The sequence below is a fragment of the Tachysurus vachellii genome, chromosome 6 (genome assembly GCF_030014155.1).
Source record: "Tachysurus vachellii isolate PV-2020 chromosome 6, HZAU_Pvac_v1, whole genome shotgun sequence".
Classification (NCBI taxonomy): domain Eukaryota; kingdom Metazoa; phylum Chordata; class Actinopteri; order Siluriformes; family Bagridae; genus Tachysurus; species Tachysurus vachellii.
In genome coordinates, this window is record NC_083465.1 from 2,078,086 (window position 1) to 2,097,223 (window position 19,138).

Below are 19,138 nucleotides of genomic sequence, written 5' to 3' on the forward strand. Positions count from 1 at the left end.
GTAGAACGAGGGCCACGATCATCCCAATGATCGGAGGTGTTGTAACAGAACCTATCTCAAAGTTGTCTAAAAGTTCCAGGAGGAGTGTATTGAGTTAAAGAAGATTGAACAGATACACAGGTTAAATCCATTAATTTGATTACATTCAGTACACTTTATTTTGTCCTCTGAGCTTATATATTATTTAAAATAATACTCACAATTAAAGTCTGCCCAAATGTTGCTGAGAACAAATCCAAGCAGTGCAGTGTTGAACATTTCTAGATACACAGTCAGATATATTTGGAAACTGTAGATAGCTGTGGAACAATGAGGAGCGGATTTATTTCTTAACAAATATAATGCACAATTTTACCTTAAAAATTAAGAAATTTCACAGCAAACTACACTTTATGGAGGATTTGGGAGAAGAAAGGTAATATTTTAAATAAGCCATATGAATTCTCATTAAACAGGACATATTAAAACTCATTTGTAATCTGAGCAAAAGATTCTCTGAAGAAACCAAAACTGACATTTGGCACAAATCACGTTTTTCAGAGATCATAGCCAGTTAATTATGGGGGCCCTCAAGAATCAGTTTTAGGACCTCTGCGCAATATACATGCTTCCCTTAGGGAACATCATTAGTTTCCATTGTTATGCTGACAATATCCAGTTATATATCTTAGCAAAACCAGATGAAATAGCTAAATTGTCTAAATTAAATTATGGAGATAAAAGATTGGATGACCTGTAAGTTTCTGTTGTTAAACTCTGATAAGACAGAAATCAAGCATCGCGTTAGTTCTGGAAGGCTACTGTCGTGATGTGGGACAAAGGCGAGTGAGGATCCAAATGCAGTTTTTTGACTTTACTGAACCAAAACAAGAAACAGGCAATACAAACAAGCAGACAAACCAGAGCAGTATACAGGGCAGACAAACCAGAACAGAATACAGAGCAGACAGGAGACCGGAACATCCACAACATACATACAAGCACAATGCTATAACGACCAACAAAAGGGAAGTGAACAAACAGGGTATAAATAACAGACAAGAACCAATCACAGAGCAGAACTAATTAGAGACAAAAACAACACACCTGAAGGAGAGAAGGGGTACAATTAATGTCCATGGAAACCAAAGAGTGGGCGGAGCAAACAATTAACAACCAGGAAAGACAGCAGACAGAAACAGGACAGAAACACAGACAGACTCATTACAGCTACGTTGTCAAGCGTGCATCAGCTGTTAATCAGCTATCCATGACGCGCACCAATCCAGTTACGACATCCATATTACCCGACCATTTAAATTCCCATTCATTGAGCCGCTTTCTAGTGCGTCGCTGCTGCTGCGACTTGAATGTGGATGAATGAAATGTGGGATGAACTAAAAGCAGCACAGAAAACAAACAACAAAATTCTCAGTTCCGATAACTAAACAAATCTCATCTCCTAAATAAAGCAGCACAATGCATTAGGACACATAAAAACTTAGTATAGTAAAGTATATTCTTCCTTACCTAATATTGCTGAACTGATGACGGTCACCACTCCTATGATTGCCATTACTATTGTTACAGGATTTCTGATAAAAGTTTCAATGAAAACTAAATAAAAGGTTGGAAAAAAGAACAATTTTTATTTTCATGTACCTTTTTAACCCTTGTGTTGTCCTCCTATACAAATTAGCGCTGAGTCAACTTGACCTTGTCTGTTTTGACTGTTTATAAAAAATATATATGTACTATATATGATAGTCTTTTTCTTTTTCTTTTTTTTTTTTTTTTTTTACCTTTTTAGTCTAACTTGTTTCCAACATATTAACATACATTTTGCAAAAAAAAAAATATATATATATATATTTGGTATAATAAACTAAATTTTTTAGTAAAAAAAAACCCAGAAATTTTGAATTATTTTCACTACAGAGGCGCAAAGGTTGATGCACGATTACAGGCTGGTATATTTCAAGGGCAGGAGATTGTTTTGAAACCATTTTGACCATTTTTAATGTCAGCAAATAATAAAACCTGTTTTTTTACAGGCCAAATTGACTTGAATGCTTATAAATCAAAAATTCTACAATTAGCACCATTCTGTGTGTAATATCTATTTTACACTTGTAATATGTATTTTGCCCACCTGATGTCATCTGATCAACCAACAACAGGCTACACACACACACATACACATACACTCAAAAACATGCCATAATTTCATGTGAATAAAACTTTGTTTACCTCCTTTTTTTTTTTTTTTTTTTTCCCCAGCCACCACCCCCCCGACTTCGGAGGACAACTTTATTTTTATTCATATGAAGATTTAACAAACAAAAAAATTAAAAAAAAAAAAAAAAGGGATTTCAGGGGGGATACACACCAGCTAGGTATGCATATACAGACAGACAGACAGGCAGACATAGACAGACATAAACAGACAGATAGACAAAGACAGACAGATAGATAGACACAGAAAAACAGAGAGACAGACAAACAAACAGACAGAGACAGACATAGACAAACACACAGACAGAAACAGACAGACACTGAGGAAACTTTGTTTACCTCCTTATGTTTTGTTATATTATACTTAATTTATGAATGATAACCCTTATGAAATTTTGCCATGTTTTGAGTAAAATAAGCAGAAATTATTAAATATTATTTTGGATAACCACTGACTGATAAATGTCAAACATTACTCAGCATATCTCCAGGCCAAAGCTGACTGATGCAACTAAATTCATAAATAAGAGAGAGGAAACAAATATGATTTGAATATGAAAACACAACGTGTGTGTGTGTGTGTGTGTGTAAAGATTGTTGGTAGAAGAAGAAGAGAAGAGAAGATATTGTCCCCAGCTGGACAAATGCATATAACAAGTGTGAAATATTTACAAATGATTGTTTTTGTTTTTTTAGAGGCCCAATGAATTGCAATGCCCAATGCTTGTGTGTGTGTGTGTGTGTGTGTGTGTGTGTGTGTGTGTAAAGCTTGTTGTTAGATCAGATTTTGCCCCCAGCTGGACAAATGCATCTAACAAGTGTGAAATATTTACAAATGAGTAGATTTTGTTTTTTCTTGAGGCCTAATGAATTGCTATGCCCAGTGATTGTGTGTGTGTGTGTGTGTGTGTGTAGCATCATTTCGGTAGATCATATTTTGCCCTCTGCTAGGCAAAGGTATATCAAAAGTGAGAAATATTTACAAATGTGTAGCTTTTTTTTTCTGGAGGCCTAATGAAATGCAATGCCCAATATGTGTGTGTGTTTGTGTGTGCATGTGTGTGTATGAGTTTGTGTGTGTGCACGCGTGTGTGTGTGTGTGTGTGTGTGTGTGTGTGAAATGTTTAGAAATGTGTAGCTTTTTTTTTTTTGTCTGGAGGCCAACTGAATTGCAATGCCCAATGCTTTGAACAGTGTTTGACTGTGTGTGTGTGCGTGCGTGTGTGTAGCATCATTTCGGTAGATCATATTTTGCCCTCTACTAGGCGAAGGCATATCAAAAGTGTGAAATATTTACAAATGTTTGGCTTTTTTTTCTTTTCTGGAGGCCTAATGAAATGCAATGCCCAATTTGTGTGTGTGTTTGTGTGTGTGTGTGTGTGTGTTTGGGAGGGGGGTAGGGGGGAGTGTGTGTTTTGGGTGCGTGTGTTAGTGGACATTTTACGTGTGCATTTTTGTGTCTGTATGTACGTTCATTGCGCTGAAAAGGGCAAAACTGTGACCTATTGCCCCACTAAATGTGGCCGAGTCAAAATGACCCAAGGGGATAACGAACGCATAGTATATACTGTTCTGAACACGTAGTTCAACGAAAATAGACAAAATTAATTTTGCTTGCAAAGTTCATAATTTGGAACAATCCTGGTAAATTTCAGGCAAATATGTGGAAGAAAACCAAAGTTATGACACATTAAATTCTTCCAGCGGGGTCAAAAAGGACCCAGGGACAATATGAAGTTTAAAGAAAAAAATGAAGGAAATAAAAGGATGTTGTTAATGAGTAATGCTTAAATGGATACTCGATGGTTACGGAATGTACAAAGTTTAGCCATAATTAGGAAATAATTTTCTTGTACCAGAGCAAATTGCAAGGCAATCTAATTTTTTGGTATATTAAAGAAAGAGCACATTAATATATTCTGATTTGAACAGCTACTGCATTCAGGTTATATCTGTTACTAAAACCAGACAGTGTACTATGATTTTAATATATTCCTTCATTCATTCATTCATTCATTTTCTACCGCTTATCCGAACTTCTCGGGTCACAGGGAGCCTGTGGATTTTAATATATTATAGATACAATATATATTATAGATACAACTGTAGCCCTAGTGGTGATAAGGTTTATTACCACAATATACTTTTAAGAAAGAAAGTAAACAAACAAGGAAGGAAATTGTAAAGCAGCACAAAAAGGTCAGTAAATCAGTTTCATTTGGACTATGAAAGAGCACTAAAGCACCATAAGCCTACTTCAGTGTAAACTTACTTGAAAATCCAGTCAACGAAATAGCTGAATGGTAAAACGGAACAGTGAAATGCCTTCACTGTTTTCTGTAAGCACTCTGTGAGATAAAATAAATGAGCTGTTTAGACATATTCTGTACACATGCTGTATGAACGTAGGATAAATTAAAAGCAGCTCTATTGAATGTAAAGACGTAAATCTTCTATATAACAATGTTCCTCACGATCCTAAAACCAACAAATGAATAAATAAAGATGTACGTGGTAACGTGCTGAGATAAGAAGAAGTTTTTAACAATATGACAGGCCTCATGATACTGACAGTTAAACAAGTCATGAACTCAGCGAGAAAACCTATGAAAATAAATCAAACCACAGTCAGGAACATGGAAGGTGCCATGTAATAATAAAAAAAGGGAGGGAAATGATTTACCTTCTGATGACCACAAGCAGAAACTCAAAAACATGCAGATGTTTGGACAGAGGATCAGAAAAATGTGCCTTTTCATGCCCTCTTTGCTAGCAACTAAAAAGATTGATATTTAGATATTTTAATGAGAAAAAGATATTTTTAATGAACTATGTCTGGTGAATACCTTTCTTTCTTAGCAGGATACAAACAGGTCCACAAAATCCCACTGCAATTAACATTGCAACAGAGCACAACACCAATATCGCTATATGGAGTGCAGCAAAACCTGTAGTAAAAAAGCATGAATAATAAACATCTGGTGAAGATCTAAACGTCTTCTGCAGAAAGACATCTCCTCAGTGATCAGGTACATTACCTACACCTTGAAGAACCACAGTGGTTCGTCCTGACAGGTTCCTGGTGTGGACCTCACATGTGAATTCTCCTTTATCTTCCATCTTTACATCCATCAGTTTTAAAGAGAAGTTTCCATTCGGGATTTCAGAAGAAAAGAAATCAACTCTCCCCTGATAACTCTCATGTGAGGAGTCTGGGAAAATCTCACTGTCTTGATATAATAGGACGAGGATCTCTGGGTCTCTGTCTGTCTTCTTCCAGGTCACTTCTTCGATCTCGCTGGCTGGTACACGTGAATCTACAGAACAGTTCAGTATGACATCCTCACCCTTAGAGGCAAAGATGTTTTGGTCTGCCCCAGTCACCACAAGACCCCCTGAAAGAGAGAATGCAATAAATAAAATCTAAACACAGAACTAAAATGTCTCCTGAACTGAAGGTGTAAAATATGGTGTATGACATAGACAGGGCAGACAGGACATAGACAGGAACAAGCAGCAGAGTAGAGAGTATGGGAAATAATGGAGAGTAGTGTTAGGGGTCAGGGGTTAAGGTGGGGGTTAAGGTTAGGATCCAGCAATACAGAAATGGGTTCAACTTGTCAGACCCAATAACATCTTATATAATTAAAGAGATGATAAAAAACTATAAATGGTATTTACTTTAATTACTTACTGATATTACTAACTTCCATTATGACCTCACTGGAGTCTTGAGTTGTATTTACTTTACATCTGTAACCTCCAGCGTCTTCTTCAACCACATTTTTGAGTAAGATGGAGAAGTTCCCTTTTGTGAGCTCATGTGGAAAAAAGTCCACTCTGCCTCTAAACCCCTGACTCTGGAGATCTGGTCGACTTTTTCCTTGTTGGAAGAGACCGACTAGAGAATCGGAATCCTTCTTTCTCCATTCCACCTGCAGACCTTCCAGAGGCAGTGGGCTTTCAACAAAGCATGGCAGGAGAACCGAACCTCCCAGCTGGGCCACAACCGGACCCGAGGGACCGTGGACATGGAGACCTGGATTAACACCAAACCATTTACATATAAAAACATACAAATGTCTCATGATTTATTTTGGTTTACTTTAAATTAAATGAATAATCATTCAAAGTAGATAAGGCTACATTTTTTTGTAAACACTCCCACATCTAAGAATGAACTAGTTCAAAGTTTTGCATTATCTAAAACCTATTTTAATGTTTTACTGTAACATGTAAAGTGAATGAAATGTTATACATGAGTCATGAATATGGTAAAAGGTATAAAAAGCCTTACCTTCAAGTCCAACAGCAAAAATGTACACGATAAACACTGTCAAATACATCTAGCTCAATGTATTTTACACCACTTTCACTTTAACTCATGTACAGTTCTATTTGAAAGTCCTCTATCTTTTTCTAAACTTATGCAATGAGGCTCAACTTGTTCTACAAGTAAAGTGATCAGACTCCAATTAAAAAAACAGTGTTATTTCACTGACACTTAGTGTAATTCAAATGACTAAATAACAATAGATTATACACTGAAATGCTTTTTTATCCAATTGCATGTAGATTTTATATTTCAATCTACATTTTGTCATTTTACATTTTATTTATACATGTTATTTATTCAGGAAGCAAAGGTACTTTGATTAAGGGTAAAATGCATTTGGCAGCCGATCCAGGAAGTAGCAGCAACATTAGCAGGTATGCTGCAGGACTAGATTTATTGTTCACTGGAAAAAACATGAGACGAGAAATATACTGGTCAGTACTTACTTTATTTTAAACATTAACATTACTGTAGAATGGCAATCTGTATTAATATCCAATGTATTTCTCTTCCAATAACTCAAGTAAACAACAATGATAAATTCAACACACAATTTTATAGAATAGAATAAAATCTCTTAGAACCATGTGCATAATGTGAGGCTATAAAGGTTTTATAAGAAGTACAAATATGTCCAGAAATGATATTATTTGGTTAAAATGAATGTGATATCAAAGAATTCAAACAGCAGTAAAATAATAGGAGTTAAAAAAACCCCAACTCAATTCCCATTAAAACAAACAACCCATATAAACACATTAAGTCTGCTTTGTTTTTTAATTTTGTTCTGAATTCCATAAATCTGTTACCTGACTGTTTCAAATGAAAAAAGAAATCAGAGGCCATGGAGGACACAGACAGCAAATCTCCGGGTTAAAATATTGCCTTATTACTTTTAGATTGATAAGGATTTCTCTTTAAAAAATAAAATTACAGCAATTTGAAAACTAATGGCAGTACAAAGTGAACTATGGTTGAAAATCTGGCGTCTTGGTCTGAAATCCATAAATCTGCTTTATTACAATTTCAAAAGAAGAATACATTTTTACACATAACTTAATCCTCAAGGTTAAAATGAAGCATCTTTATTTATAGGGTGAAGGGTCCAATATACTGAAGACTTAAACAACAAACTATTTTTACTATACAAGACAGAGGCAATTTGAAAAGTGGTAACAAAATGTAATGGGTTAAACATTCATTCATTCATTTATTCATTTTTTACCGCTTATCCGAACTACCTCGGGTCACATTTTGGTCTTTTATGAGCTGGAAATGTACGATACTTTCACAATGTTTCTTTTGAACATATGAACAGTTTCTTCAATAATTCACTGATAAGGTGTGGGTTATAATATTTTATGCAGATTCAGTTTATTGATCTTCTCAGATACGTCGGACAGGAAGAGCCTCCATTTCCTAAAGAATTTCAGAAACAAACAAGTCACATGACCACACAAATAAATTATTATTTTTTTTTTCATTTTTAAAAGGAATGGAGGAGAGATAAATGTTTTTGAAGCATTTGTGTGATTCTGTGTATTAGCCCAATCGTCTTTTATAATTTTTAATTTTAAAATTAAACAATAAATCAGAGCAAATTAAATTAAATCACACTATGAGATCTTTGAATATAAACATTTATGGGAAAGTGCCATACCTCAGGTGCTGGGACTCTCCCTTCTTCAAAATTATTTTTTATTCTGTTTAAACAATAACAAAGTGGAAAAGTTAATGGAAAAGTCACCAATTTAATTGTTTTTTATCTGAGATCAACAAAAATTCATTTAAATTTATGTTTAACACAAACAAAAGAAAAGCTTACCGGACTTGTAATCTCATCCCTGTATCATATACAGAACACGTTCAATTATAAACACAATTTATGTATAAATTCTAAATCCTACATATATTTTCTTTGCATCGCAGTGAATATATATATATATATATATATATGTATATATATATATATATATACATATATATATATATATATATATATATATACACTCACTATCCACTTTATTAGGTACACCTGTCCAACTGCTCGTTAACGCAAATTTCTAATCAGCCAATCACATGGCAGCAACTAAATGCATTTAGGCATGTAGACATGGTCAAGACGATCTGCTGCAGTTCAAATTGAGCGTCAGAATGGGGAAGAAAGGTGATTTAAGTGACTTTGAACGTGGCATGGTTGTTGCCAGATGGGCTGGTCTGAGTATTTCAGAAACTGCTTATCTACTGGGATTTTCACGCACAACCATCTCTAGGGTTTACAGAGAATGGTCCGAAAAAGAGAAAATATCCAGTGAGCGCTTCAGCAGTTCTGTGGGCGCAAATGCCTTGTTGATGCCAGAGGTCAGAGGAGAATGGCCAGACTGGTTCGAGCTGATAGAAAGGCAACAGTAACTCAAATAACCACTCGTTACAACCGAAGTATGCAGAAGAGCATCTCTGAACGCACAACATGTCGAAACTTAAGGGCGGATGGGCTACAGCAGCAGAAGACCACACCGGTACTAGTAAGGTGTACCTAATAAAGTGGCCGGTGAGTGTGTGTGTGTGTGTGTGTATATATATATATATATATATATATATATATATATATATATATATATATATATATATTTAATAAATGTGCAGAAAACTAAATTAATTGCTTTAGACATTACTCACAGGCACTGTAGATTTGCAAAGCGAGCCAAGCCAAAACAAACGCAGTTTCAAACGGTAAAACGATCACACGTAGATCTTCTACAGTCCGTGCTCCTTTCCCTAGAAGCCATTACTACAGATAAGTCTCACATTTATTGAATACTTTCAGCGTATTAACTCAAACTGACATTAAACTTTTAGAAAAGCTTATTCAAAAAGATTCCAGTTCTGATGACATACAGTAACACATGACTGTTCACAGGACACGACCTGGCAACCGGGTGAAATAAGGATATATTTTAGATCAAGATTTAACCAGGGATTTATTTAAAAATAAAATCCTGACAGCAGCAACCGGATGAGAAGACCAACCAAACTACTTCTCTACTAACAAGCCATGGCACATTCAACTGATTTCGAACTTATATAGGTTATTATATAACTTATAATACAGTAGTAATATTTCTCTTAACGTGGCATGGCGCAGTGTTCTGGTACCTGATTTTAGAAATAGTTCCACGACAAGAACGAGTGAATTTACAACAACGAGTCCTACAGATCCAAACATGAAGATCATAACGTGAAGAAACTCTGTAATAAAGAAGATCTTTTATTAACTATGTTTAATTTTTTTCTTCGTAATCAAACATAATATACGTAGGAGATTTTTTTTTTATACTCACCCGGCAAATGTGTTGGATGTTTGAACAACAATGTTGCTGCTAAAACATGGAGTAAAATGACCAAAGCCACATATCCAGCACGATCTAAAAGCATCACCAAGACATTACATGTAAATTTAAAAAGCTCCACTTTCTAAACTGATTAAAGTGTCTATTTAATTTTCCACAAAAACAATGTTCGATAAATGAAATTATAATAGATAAAAGGTTTTAGGCGTATAACTGTACTTCAGGTTATTAAGTACCTTTTTTATGTTCCAAGGCCTCCGTAGCAAAATGAAGGCAGAGTGCACCAATTGCACTGATTAGAAACAAGACAATGACAACACAACACAAATCTGAAAAAAAAAAAAAACATTCAATATAATAAGTGTACCTTGAGAATTATAAATGATAACTTTAATAGACTTCCTTTATAAGAATTACTAGAAGAGTAATTGGGTGGGGTAGTTGGTGGTTGAGTTGTTGGGTGTTGGTTGGGTGGTGGTGATGGTGGTTGGGTTGTAGGCTAGTGGTTTTTTTGGGGTTGTTGGGTGGTGGGGGAGGTTGAGTTGTTGGGTGGTGGCGATGGTGGTTGAGTGATAGTGGGGTGGTGGTGTTGGGTGGTGGTTGGCTGGGGGTGTTAAAAGGGGTTTGAGTTTAAGGATCCTTACTCTCTGTCTGGAGTTTGCAGTTGGGTAGACACTCAGAGGAGGCTGTAAAGATTATATCTAAAAGCTAGTTTGGGGATTGATTGGGATCCCTCATAGATAGTAGTAGATGGAGTATATATAGATTGCTCCAGGTTTCTGCTTCAAGGCTTGTTGCTAATGTGTGAAAACGGTTGCCTTTAACAGTTTTCTGATTTCAGTAGGGTCTTGAACAGCTGAACTAAAAGACTGAAGAGTTGAATCGTTCAGTTGGAAAGAATTAGTACAGGTGGTATCATTAGAACTAGGGATGAGCGAGTACAGCATTATCTGTATCTGTATCCGTTAACCATATGAATTATCCGTATCTATATCTGTACTCGGAGTGGGCGGGGCTTGTCTTGAAATGGGCAGGGCTTTAACTGGTAATAATTAATTTGTAATATTTATAACACTAGCTTACTACCTTTATGTATTTATGAAATACAGCAAAAACGTGTCAGACACTCAGTCTCTGGTTACTGGTTAGAGGCAGCTGAAGGTTTAAAAAAGAAAAAAAATCTCCGACAGGCAGAGACGCAATGCGAGTCACATTCTACCAAGCAAGCACCACGTCTAAACGAACCCACATTTACCAGAACTCTACTGGTTAGTAAGTACGTATTATTAACGTTACAACCCGAAGTAAAAAGCTGAAGAAACCCTAAACGTTAACGGAAAAGACCCGCGAACCCGAGTGAGTGAGGGAGAGACAGAGAGCTGTTCTGTGTGTGACTGTGAGTGAGCAGAGCGAGACACAGCAACACAATACATCTGTATGTGTGTAGGGGAGGGGTGCTGTGACTAGCCTATCACTGTAGGGGAGGGGCGCTGTGACTAGCCTATCACAGAACGCTGACACAATCAGCTACCCAATGATGATTTTCATTCAATCCGAGCACAGATATTGACTCGTATTACTCGTATAATACTCGTACTCGGCAGAAGTGCTTTATCCGTACCGGATACTCGTTTCAGCCGAGTATCCAGCTCATCTCTAATTAGAACAGCAGATTCAACCTAGCTTTTAAAACAAAAGCAAGGGTGGACAGGGTGTCAAAGTTCCACTGGATTTGTAAATCTTATAAATGACAAATTATTAAAGAGAACCATACTTACATCCAAGCCCTCTCCATTGGGAGCAACATCCTTGCCTTTGCCTTCGCAGTAGAGCAATCACTGCTAGCCACGCAATGATATAGATTACCGACTCAACTGGAAATATCCATACTAAAACCAGGAACATTCATTTGTTTTTAAATATACATTTACATAAATATACATAAACTGGGTTAATAATATTGAGATCATTCATTCATTCATTCATTCATTTTCTACCGCTTATCCGAACTACCTCGGGTCACGGGGAGCCTGTGCCTATCTCAGGCGTCATCGGGCATCAAGGCAGGATACACCCTGGATGGAGTGCCAACCCATCGCAGGGCACACACACACACACACTCTCATTGACTCACACAATCACACACTACGGACAATTCTCCAGAGATGCCAATCAACCTACCATGCATGTCTTTGGACCAGGGGAGGAAACCGGAGTACCTGGAGGAAACCAACGAGGCATGGGGAGAACATGCAACCTCCACACACACAAGGCGGAGGCGGGAATTGAACCCCCAACCCTGGAGGTGTGAGGAGAACGTGCTAACCAGTAAGCCACCGTGCCCCAAATTGAGATGATTATTAATTATACACTGTTCCTTTTGGAATAAAGAATTTAGAATAATACGTGATGGGGGAAAAAATCAAATCACGATTCCCAAAAAATAGGCAGGCATCCGAAGCCGTCAAGTAGACCACAAACTACTTGACTATGTCCAGGAGACAATGTTTAGAAGCTCGTTGATACCCTAGTCCCGGTCTGGGAGGAGATCCCCAGAAAACATCTACAGTACCATGCCCACAGGAGCAGGCTTAAGTACACAGGCATGTGATGGCCATGTACAATACTGACTTATATTATGAATTGCTGTGATGAAATTCATTCAACTTTGATTAGACTTTGATTAGATTTTTTGGTGTGATTTCGATTCCAAATCTCAGTGGATTGATTTTGGTTTCCATTGACCATCACCACATCATTTTTGTTCTCAACAAATTAGACAATGTATATAAGTAAAATTTTTATATTTAATTCATCAGGATCCGATGTGTGATTTCCTAAATTTTACTGAGCTTCTTACCTTTGGTAAAATCTTGAAGGATAAATCCCATGAGCACAAAAAATGATATATCCAGCAGGCTGAACAAACTCACAAAAACAGATGCCACAGCAATATGCAAACCTGAGATAATAAAAATTAGATGCATCATGTTTCACATCCGCTCAATTTCTGACAGTCTTACAGAATACAAATTCCGTAATAAAGTAAAATATATAATAAATTATTCCATGTACCAAATATAAGAAATGTACTACAGTATATTCAATACTATATGTTAAAATATAAAACAAATGATGGACACTTACAACCGAAAGGTTTTCGCTGAAAGTAATGCTTTTGAAAAAACAGAAGCATCATCAGTGCCACGATGAGAGGTGGCAATGTTGCAACTATCGGTATATTGTTGATGCATGGATTGTTCACAATACGGATTGCACAAAGGTCTGAAAGATGTGCAGTACAGTAGGTGACCAATAAGTATCAAGCAGCATGCTAAGACTTCAATTCCGAACTTCAACACACAATAAAAATAACTTACCGAAATTAGCGTTATTAGATTGATGGATGAAAAGAGCAAGCAAAGCGCCATTGAAGGTTTCGAGGCACACAGTCGAAAATATATTCAGATCAATAACAGCTGCAGAAGAATAAATGGGAACTTGTTGGAATTGGTTTTACTAGTTATATTTTGTTTTCAATTTTGCAGAGAAGTTCACAAAGACCTCTGAGTACTAGCTTTAAATCTAAACTTCTCTTACCAGTATACTTATGTTACAGAATGAACAATTTGGAATGGGTTATTTTTCAGAAATCCAGATGAAAGTTAATTTATTGAACACTATAATAGATATGAAAATAGATACACAATGCATATTGATTCTTACCTAAAACGACAGCGGCGGCGACTGACACGGATATTACCACCGCCATTAATGTTTTCATATGTTCATATGCTGTCTGGGCCTGAAGGAGATTATCAAAAAAAACTAAAAGAAAAGTAAAAACAAAGAAAATCAATAATAAAAAATGATTAATTATTCATTATTCATTCATTAATTATTAACATACATACTGTACAGAACAGAGGAATTTCTTTCTTCACATATACCAGCTATGTACGGCACCACTTGAGAGGGTTAGTGGCCTTGCTCACGGTTATATGGTAGCGACTTGGAGTTGATAAGGCTTAAACCCCGACTTTTCAATCAACAACCCAAAGTCTTAACCACTTAAATCAACACAGCCCTAGTTTTTTTTTTAAATTGTGGCAACAAACTTGTTCTCTCATGTAAAGCAGACTAAGGTATTCTACGGGAACATTTCTACTTATAATTCAAATATATACACAATTTCCATATAGATTTCTTTACACTCCTTAGCAACATTATCAGAATAGCAACGATGGATTTATTCAGTGTTGTAATGTAACGGAGTACAAATACTTCGTTACTGTACTTAAGTAGAAATTTCACGTATCTGTACTTTACTTTATGTCAACTTTCACTTTTACTCCACTACACTTCCTAGATAAAATGTATACTTGTACTCCGCTATATTTCCATTAAGCGTCTTCGTTACTCGTTACTACAAAATAAAATAAGAAGAAATGTGTGTGACTGCAATAAGGGAGGTTTGGCGAATCACTGCTCCTAGATTGCATTACGCTCGTCTGCACGCTCTATTTCAGCGTAATGTTGCCAAAAGGAGGCGGAAGCACAACTGAAACCGCCATGGAAGCACCTACTGGAGGACCTCCCGTAATCGTAGACGTCCACCCGGACGACAGTGGTGAACTCGGTGAACAGGGTGAAGAAGATAACGTTATACACCCCTGGCCGTATTTGCAAGAAATGTTTCTGTACATTGGAATGAAAGATTCTTCCTACCGGATGAAGTGTCTCTTATACCTACTGAAAATCACTGAAACTTTACTTTTTACTTTTACTTCAAATACTTAAGTATATTAAATATCAGAAAATGACTTTTGATACTTAAGTACAGTAAATATCAGATACTTTAAGACTTTTACTTGAGTAATATTCTAAAAGGTAACTTTCACTTCTACCAAAGTCTTTTTCTAGTACGATACTTGTACTTTTACTCAGGTATTGCTTTCTAGTACTTTATACAACACTGGATTTATTTCACATGAAAGGTTTTACTTACGTAAACATGAAGCCACTGCTGGTATCAAATAGTAAAGCGGTACAGCCAAAGCTTTTACGTATTTCTGCACACGATCTATTAAATAAATTAGCACTTGTTATTTTTAAAAGTAATGTAGTTTTATACAAAGAATGTTGTGACCAAAATACTTAAATGGCACTTACCGGGTAATCTGTCAAGATAAGGTGCGGTCTTTATCAGCATTATGGGCCGTCCAATACTGACAGCTGAACAAGCGACGATCTCTGAGAAAATCCCTGTAGTAGGAAATCAAAGCAAAATTCCGACATTTATTATATGCGAAGTCCCAAATCTGTTGGAAATGCAAATAATTGGCAATTAAGTTACCTTCCGATGACCACAATCCAAAAGCAATACAGATGCAGATATTTGGACAAAGAGTTAGCAAAGCGTACATCGTCATTGATTTCCTGTTAGTAACTGGGAGAAAGATGATTATTAATATATAGATATGATCGCGAGATAATTTTTCCATAACACAAACAGTGTGCTGTAAAAATACCTTTCCTTCTCAACTTGTTGAAAACAGGAACACACAATCCCACTGAAAGCACCAGTGCAACAGAGCACAACACCAATATGGACACATGAAGGGCCGATAAACCTGTAGTGATGTAATGATAAAGCAGATGTTTTAACTCTGAGGCATTTTAACTGGCGTAACGATTTGGCCGCATTGATGTAATAGGCTTGTGATGGTTGTGGTTTATTTTTTATCTTAAATTGCATTCCTTTTTTCTGCGTATATACCGGACAGATGAAAGCATTTCACTGCATGTCGTACCCTGTATGTATGTGTATGTGACAAATAAAAATTTGATTTGATTTTAAAAGTTCCATAACACAAATGCAAACATGCAGATAACATCACTAAAATACACATAACGCAATTCTCCTTAGTCAGCCAAGTGATAATATTTGACCCATAATGGAATTCAGCAAAATGGGTCGAGGGTATTGTCGCCCCCATTATGCATTTGCGATTATGCAAAAATGCAACATGGCTGCAGTAGTTTGTACTGTTTATGGTCTGTTGGATCCTGCTTACCGAGTGTGAATGTGGGATATTTGATCAGGAACTAGAGAGATGACTCCTGAGCATTCTGACAGGTATCTGGGTCAGGATTAGTTAGTTGTCAAAGTATCCCTGTGGAGGCAGTAAATCTATACAGTGTCTGTTTGTTCTCCAGACTCATTTTACCATACTGGGAATTTGCGAATTCCGACGGGAAATTCCGCTTGATGTGTACCTTCCCAAATGGGATTTCCTGACTCTGTGGACTAAGACGAACACTTGGAAATGTCATTCATATCTTTGTCACTGATGCCATGAAAGTAAGGGAGGTATGGTGCTGAAATAATACAATTTTCTGGACATTTGTGAAAAAAATTACGAAAAAACAATGTCTATACATCAGATCTACTCCCTCGGAGGTATGAGAGGACATTTGATACAAGCGTGTCAGCATGCCTCTATGGCTTGAAAACCAGTTTTTGGCCACATGCACAAGACGTTCAGGAGTAATAGCACACCTGTCCCTATGATACACATATCCCAATGGGAAAGAAACAAGAGCTATTACCAATTCTTTGCAGAACCACAGTGGTTTGTCCTGACATGTTCCTGGTGTGGACCTCACACGTGAACTCTCCTTTATCTTCCATGTTTACATCCATCAGCTTAAGCGAGAAGTTTCCTTTCGGGATTTCAGAAGAAAAGAAATCAACTCTCCCCCAATAGCTCTCATGTGAGGAGTCTGGGAAAATCTTCTTGTCTTGATAAAGCAGGACAGATATGTCATGTTCTCTCTCTCTGTCCATTTTTTTCCAGGTCACTTCTTCAATCTCGCTGGCTGGTACATTTGAATCTACAGAGCAATTCAGTATAACATCCTGACCCGCAGGGGCAAAGATGGCTCGGTCTGCCCCAGTCACCACAAGACTCCCTAAAAGAAAGAATGCATCTGACTGATGATCATATTTTTGTGGTGTATTTGCATTGTAACTTAAATAGATAGATGGACAGACGGTTACTTACAGATATTACTAACTTCCATTATGACCTCACTGGAGTCTTGAGTTGTATTTACTTTACATCTGTAACCTCCAGTGTCTTCTTCAACCACATTTTTGAGTAAGATGGAGAAGTTCCCTTTTGTGAGCTCATGTGGAAAAAAGTCCACTCTGCCTCTAAACCCCTGACTCTGAAGATCTGGACGACTTTTTCCTTGTTGGAAGAGACCGACTAGAGAATCGGAATCCGTCTTTCTCCATTCCACCTGCAGACCTTCCAGAGGCAGTGGGCTTTCAACAAAGCATGGCAGGAGAACCGAACCTCCCAGCTGGGCCACAACCGGACCCGAGGGACCGTGGACATGGAGACCTGGATCCATGCAAAATCATACATGCAATTATAGATTCTCAAAACCAAAAAGCAAATAAATGTATGTATAGAGCAAACACACATGTTAATCCCACCTCTGCTTCTTCACCAACAATATATAATGTAAACCCTGCCCAATTTTATCATATTGGTCTAGGACAAAGACGACATTAGAAATCTTGTAAAGAAATTTCATTACAGTGAGACATTGCTCAAGGGACCACCAGTGGCAGCTTGGCAGTGCTGGAGCTTGAACGCTGATCCTCTGGTCAACAACCCAGAGCCTTAAACGCTCGAGCCACCACTGCACCAGAGATCAGGTTTCAAATTTTTAATGGCAGAACTGTGCAGAGAGAATAAACCTAAAGTCTGAAGCTCTTTAAAGACTCATTAGAAAGAACTTATACAGAATCAAACATCTGGAACAGCTAACCTGAGAGCCTATTATGATGTCACTGCTGTCACTTGTGATCCACAACCCCTACAGAGCATGTCCAGATGTTAACCACCGCCCTTGGTGGATATTTAACTTTTACAACATCACAGTTACACCTTTTGACACTGATGAGCCTTACCTTCATGTCCAACAGCAAAGGCAAGCACTAAGAACAAGAAAATAATGTCAGTTTTACTTAGCAAAACAATCCAGTCAAGTGCAGGAAAAAAGTGAGGCATGTCAGACTCAGACTGATGGAAACTGAATACGCCTGACTTTTTCATTTGGTAGGATGCAATGAATAACTGGCATGATCCAGTACAGTACGTTTTAAAGTACAGATAAAGATCCGATTAGTAGAGAAACTTTAACTCCTATAATTGGTGGTCTGTCAAAAAAATGAGGCAAAATGTTAGTATGCAATCCAGATTTCAAATAAAAAACAAATGCACCCTAAACTATTAATAATTTACAAAATAAAAGTTCTTTATGAGAACTGTTATTTTTTAAATGATTAATTTACAAAATAAAAGATTCGAAAAACTGCCTGACTTAGTGTCAATGTTGCTCTTGGGTGTTTTAGGCAAACTGTTTCAGCAAAACACTCATCGAGTGAGCACGAGTTAGTTAGAGCAGTAAAAAAGCTCACCGTTATAAACAGTATTTGGCTGAGATTCAGCAACGACGGCATGGTTGTTCAAAATGTTGGACGCATTATTATAATATTACTTTACCAAATCCAGTGTCTGGGAATAACCTGTTATATTCTGTCTACGAAGCCCTTGTGCTGTGTGGAAAATGAAAATAAGACTTTCTTCTTCTACTTCTATTCACTTTGTTTCAGTCAGACAGAAATCCTCAATCATAACAAAATCAAAGTCTGTGCAAGTCAGACAGTTTCTTTATAATTGTTACTTGCTTTATGACATATCCATAGCTTATTATTCATTACATTTACATCTGCATGAAAACATCTCGCACCTGGTATATATAATAAACACTTACCTGTAAGAGTGCGAAAAAGAACAACAGCATTTCTTAACATTATCTTGCATTGCTTCCTGGATACATTCAGGAAGGATATTCAATCTGCAAACTTTGTTTACTCCAAACTTGCCTGGAAGGCAATTAACGCCACCTGCTGGTAAAAAAACACAGACTAGAATTGTGTCCTACAGGCTCATGCACTTATATGCACTTAGGTCTGATTTTATTCATTCTGAAGGGGTTAGACACGCAGGCAGTGATTTAGACTGTGAGAAATGCAGGTAGTGAGACATGCAGACTGTGACACACACATGAGCAGAGAGAAACAAATACAGTGAGACAGACGGGCAGACAGACACACAAACAGTGAGACACATTTGCAGAGAGACAGGCAGGCAATGAG

General features: G+C 37.0%; 2 protein-coding genes across 4 annotated transcripts; both read right to left on the reverse strand.

Annotated features, from left to right (window-relative positions):
• Nucleotides 1-1,571: 1,571 nt before the first annotated feature.
• LOC132846926 (polymeric immunoglobulin receptor-like) lies at nt 1,572-6,618 on the reverse strand. 2 transcript variants are annotated; one of them, XM_060871732.1, is made up of 8 exons: nt 6,512-6,618; nt 5,909-6,253; nt 5,253-5,609; nt 5,061-5,162; nt 4,898-4,990; nt 4,726-4,818; nt 4,487-4,562; nt 1,572-1,596 (listed from the first exon to the last, which is right to left on the reverse strand). In XM_060871732.1, the coding sequence occupies exons 1-8, from the start codon at nt 6,558-6,560 to the stop codon at nt 1,587-1,589; spliced, it is 1,125 nt and encodes a 374-aa protein (XP_060727715.1). In that variant the 5' UTR covers nt 6,561-6,618; the 3' UTR covers nt 1,572-1,586. The 2 variants fall into 2 exon arrangements, with proteins under 2 accessions (XP_060727715.1, XP_060727716.1); XM_060871733.1 differs by lacking the exon at nt 4,726-4,818.
• Nucleotides 6,619-7,546: 928 nt separating this feature from the next.
• LOC132846928 (uncharacterized) lies at nt 7,547-18,868 on the reverse strand. Of its 2 annotated transcripts, none has more exons than XR_009648566.1 (20): nt 18,754-18,868; nt 17,888-17,914; nt 16,968-17,312; nt 16,513-16,875; nt 15,432-15,533; nt 15,257-15,349; nt 15,073-15,165; nt 14,909-14,983; nt 13,627-13,728; nt 13,281-13,379; nt 13,048-13,185; nt 12,761-12,862; nt 11,679-11,789; nt 10,137-10,229; nt 9,892-9,975; nt 9,707-9,815; nt 9,230-9,328; nt 8,376-8,394; nt 8,211-8,253; nt 7,547-7,969 (listed from the first exon to the last, which is right to left on the reverse strand). XR_009648566.1 is itself a non-coding variant. In XM_060871734.1 (20 exons), exons 1-20 carry the CDS (start codon nt 18,791-18,793, stop codon nt 7,937-7,939), a joined length of 2,154 nt encoding a protein of 717 aa, XP_060727717.1. In that variant the 5' UTR covers nt 18,794-18,868; the 3' UTR covers nt 7,547-7,936. The 2 variants fall into 2 exon arrangements, 1 of the variants encoding a protein (XP_060727717.1); XM_060871734.1 differs by having other exon boundaries at nt 9,707-9,799.
• Between the last annotated feature and the right edge of the window lie 270 nt (nt 18,869-19,138).

Bases quoted from the DNA above. Each gene is read 5' to 3' on its own strand.
- LOC132846926 (XM_060871732.1), bottom strand. From the start codon at position 6,560: ATGTATTTGACAGTGTTTATCGTGTACATTTTTGCTGTTGGACTTGAA. The intron at 5,610-5,908 runs GTAAGTAATTAA...TCTCTCTTTCAG, and splicing joins AATGGAAGTTAGTAATATCA to GGGGTCTTGTGGTGACTGGG. The intron at 5,163-5,252 runs GTAATGTACCTG...TTTTTACTACAG, and splicing joins TGTGGTTCTTCAAGGTGTAG to GTTTTGCTGCACTCCATATA.
- LOC132846928 (XM_060871734.1), bottom strand. From the start codon at position 18,793: ATGTTAAGAAATGCTGTTGTTCTTTTTCGCACTCTTACAG. The intron at 16,876-16,967 runs GTAAGTAACCGT...TCTTTCTTTTAG, and splicing joins AATGGAAGTTAGTAATATCT to GGAGTCTTGTGGTGACTGGG. The intron at 7,970-8,210 runs GTATGGCACTTT...GAAATTCTTTAG, and splicing joins GGAGAGTCCCAGCACCTGAG to GAAATGGAGGCTCTTCCTGT.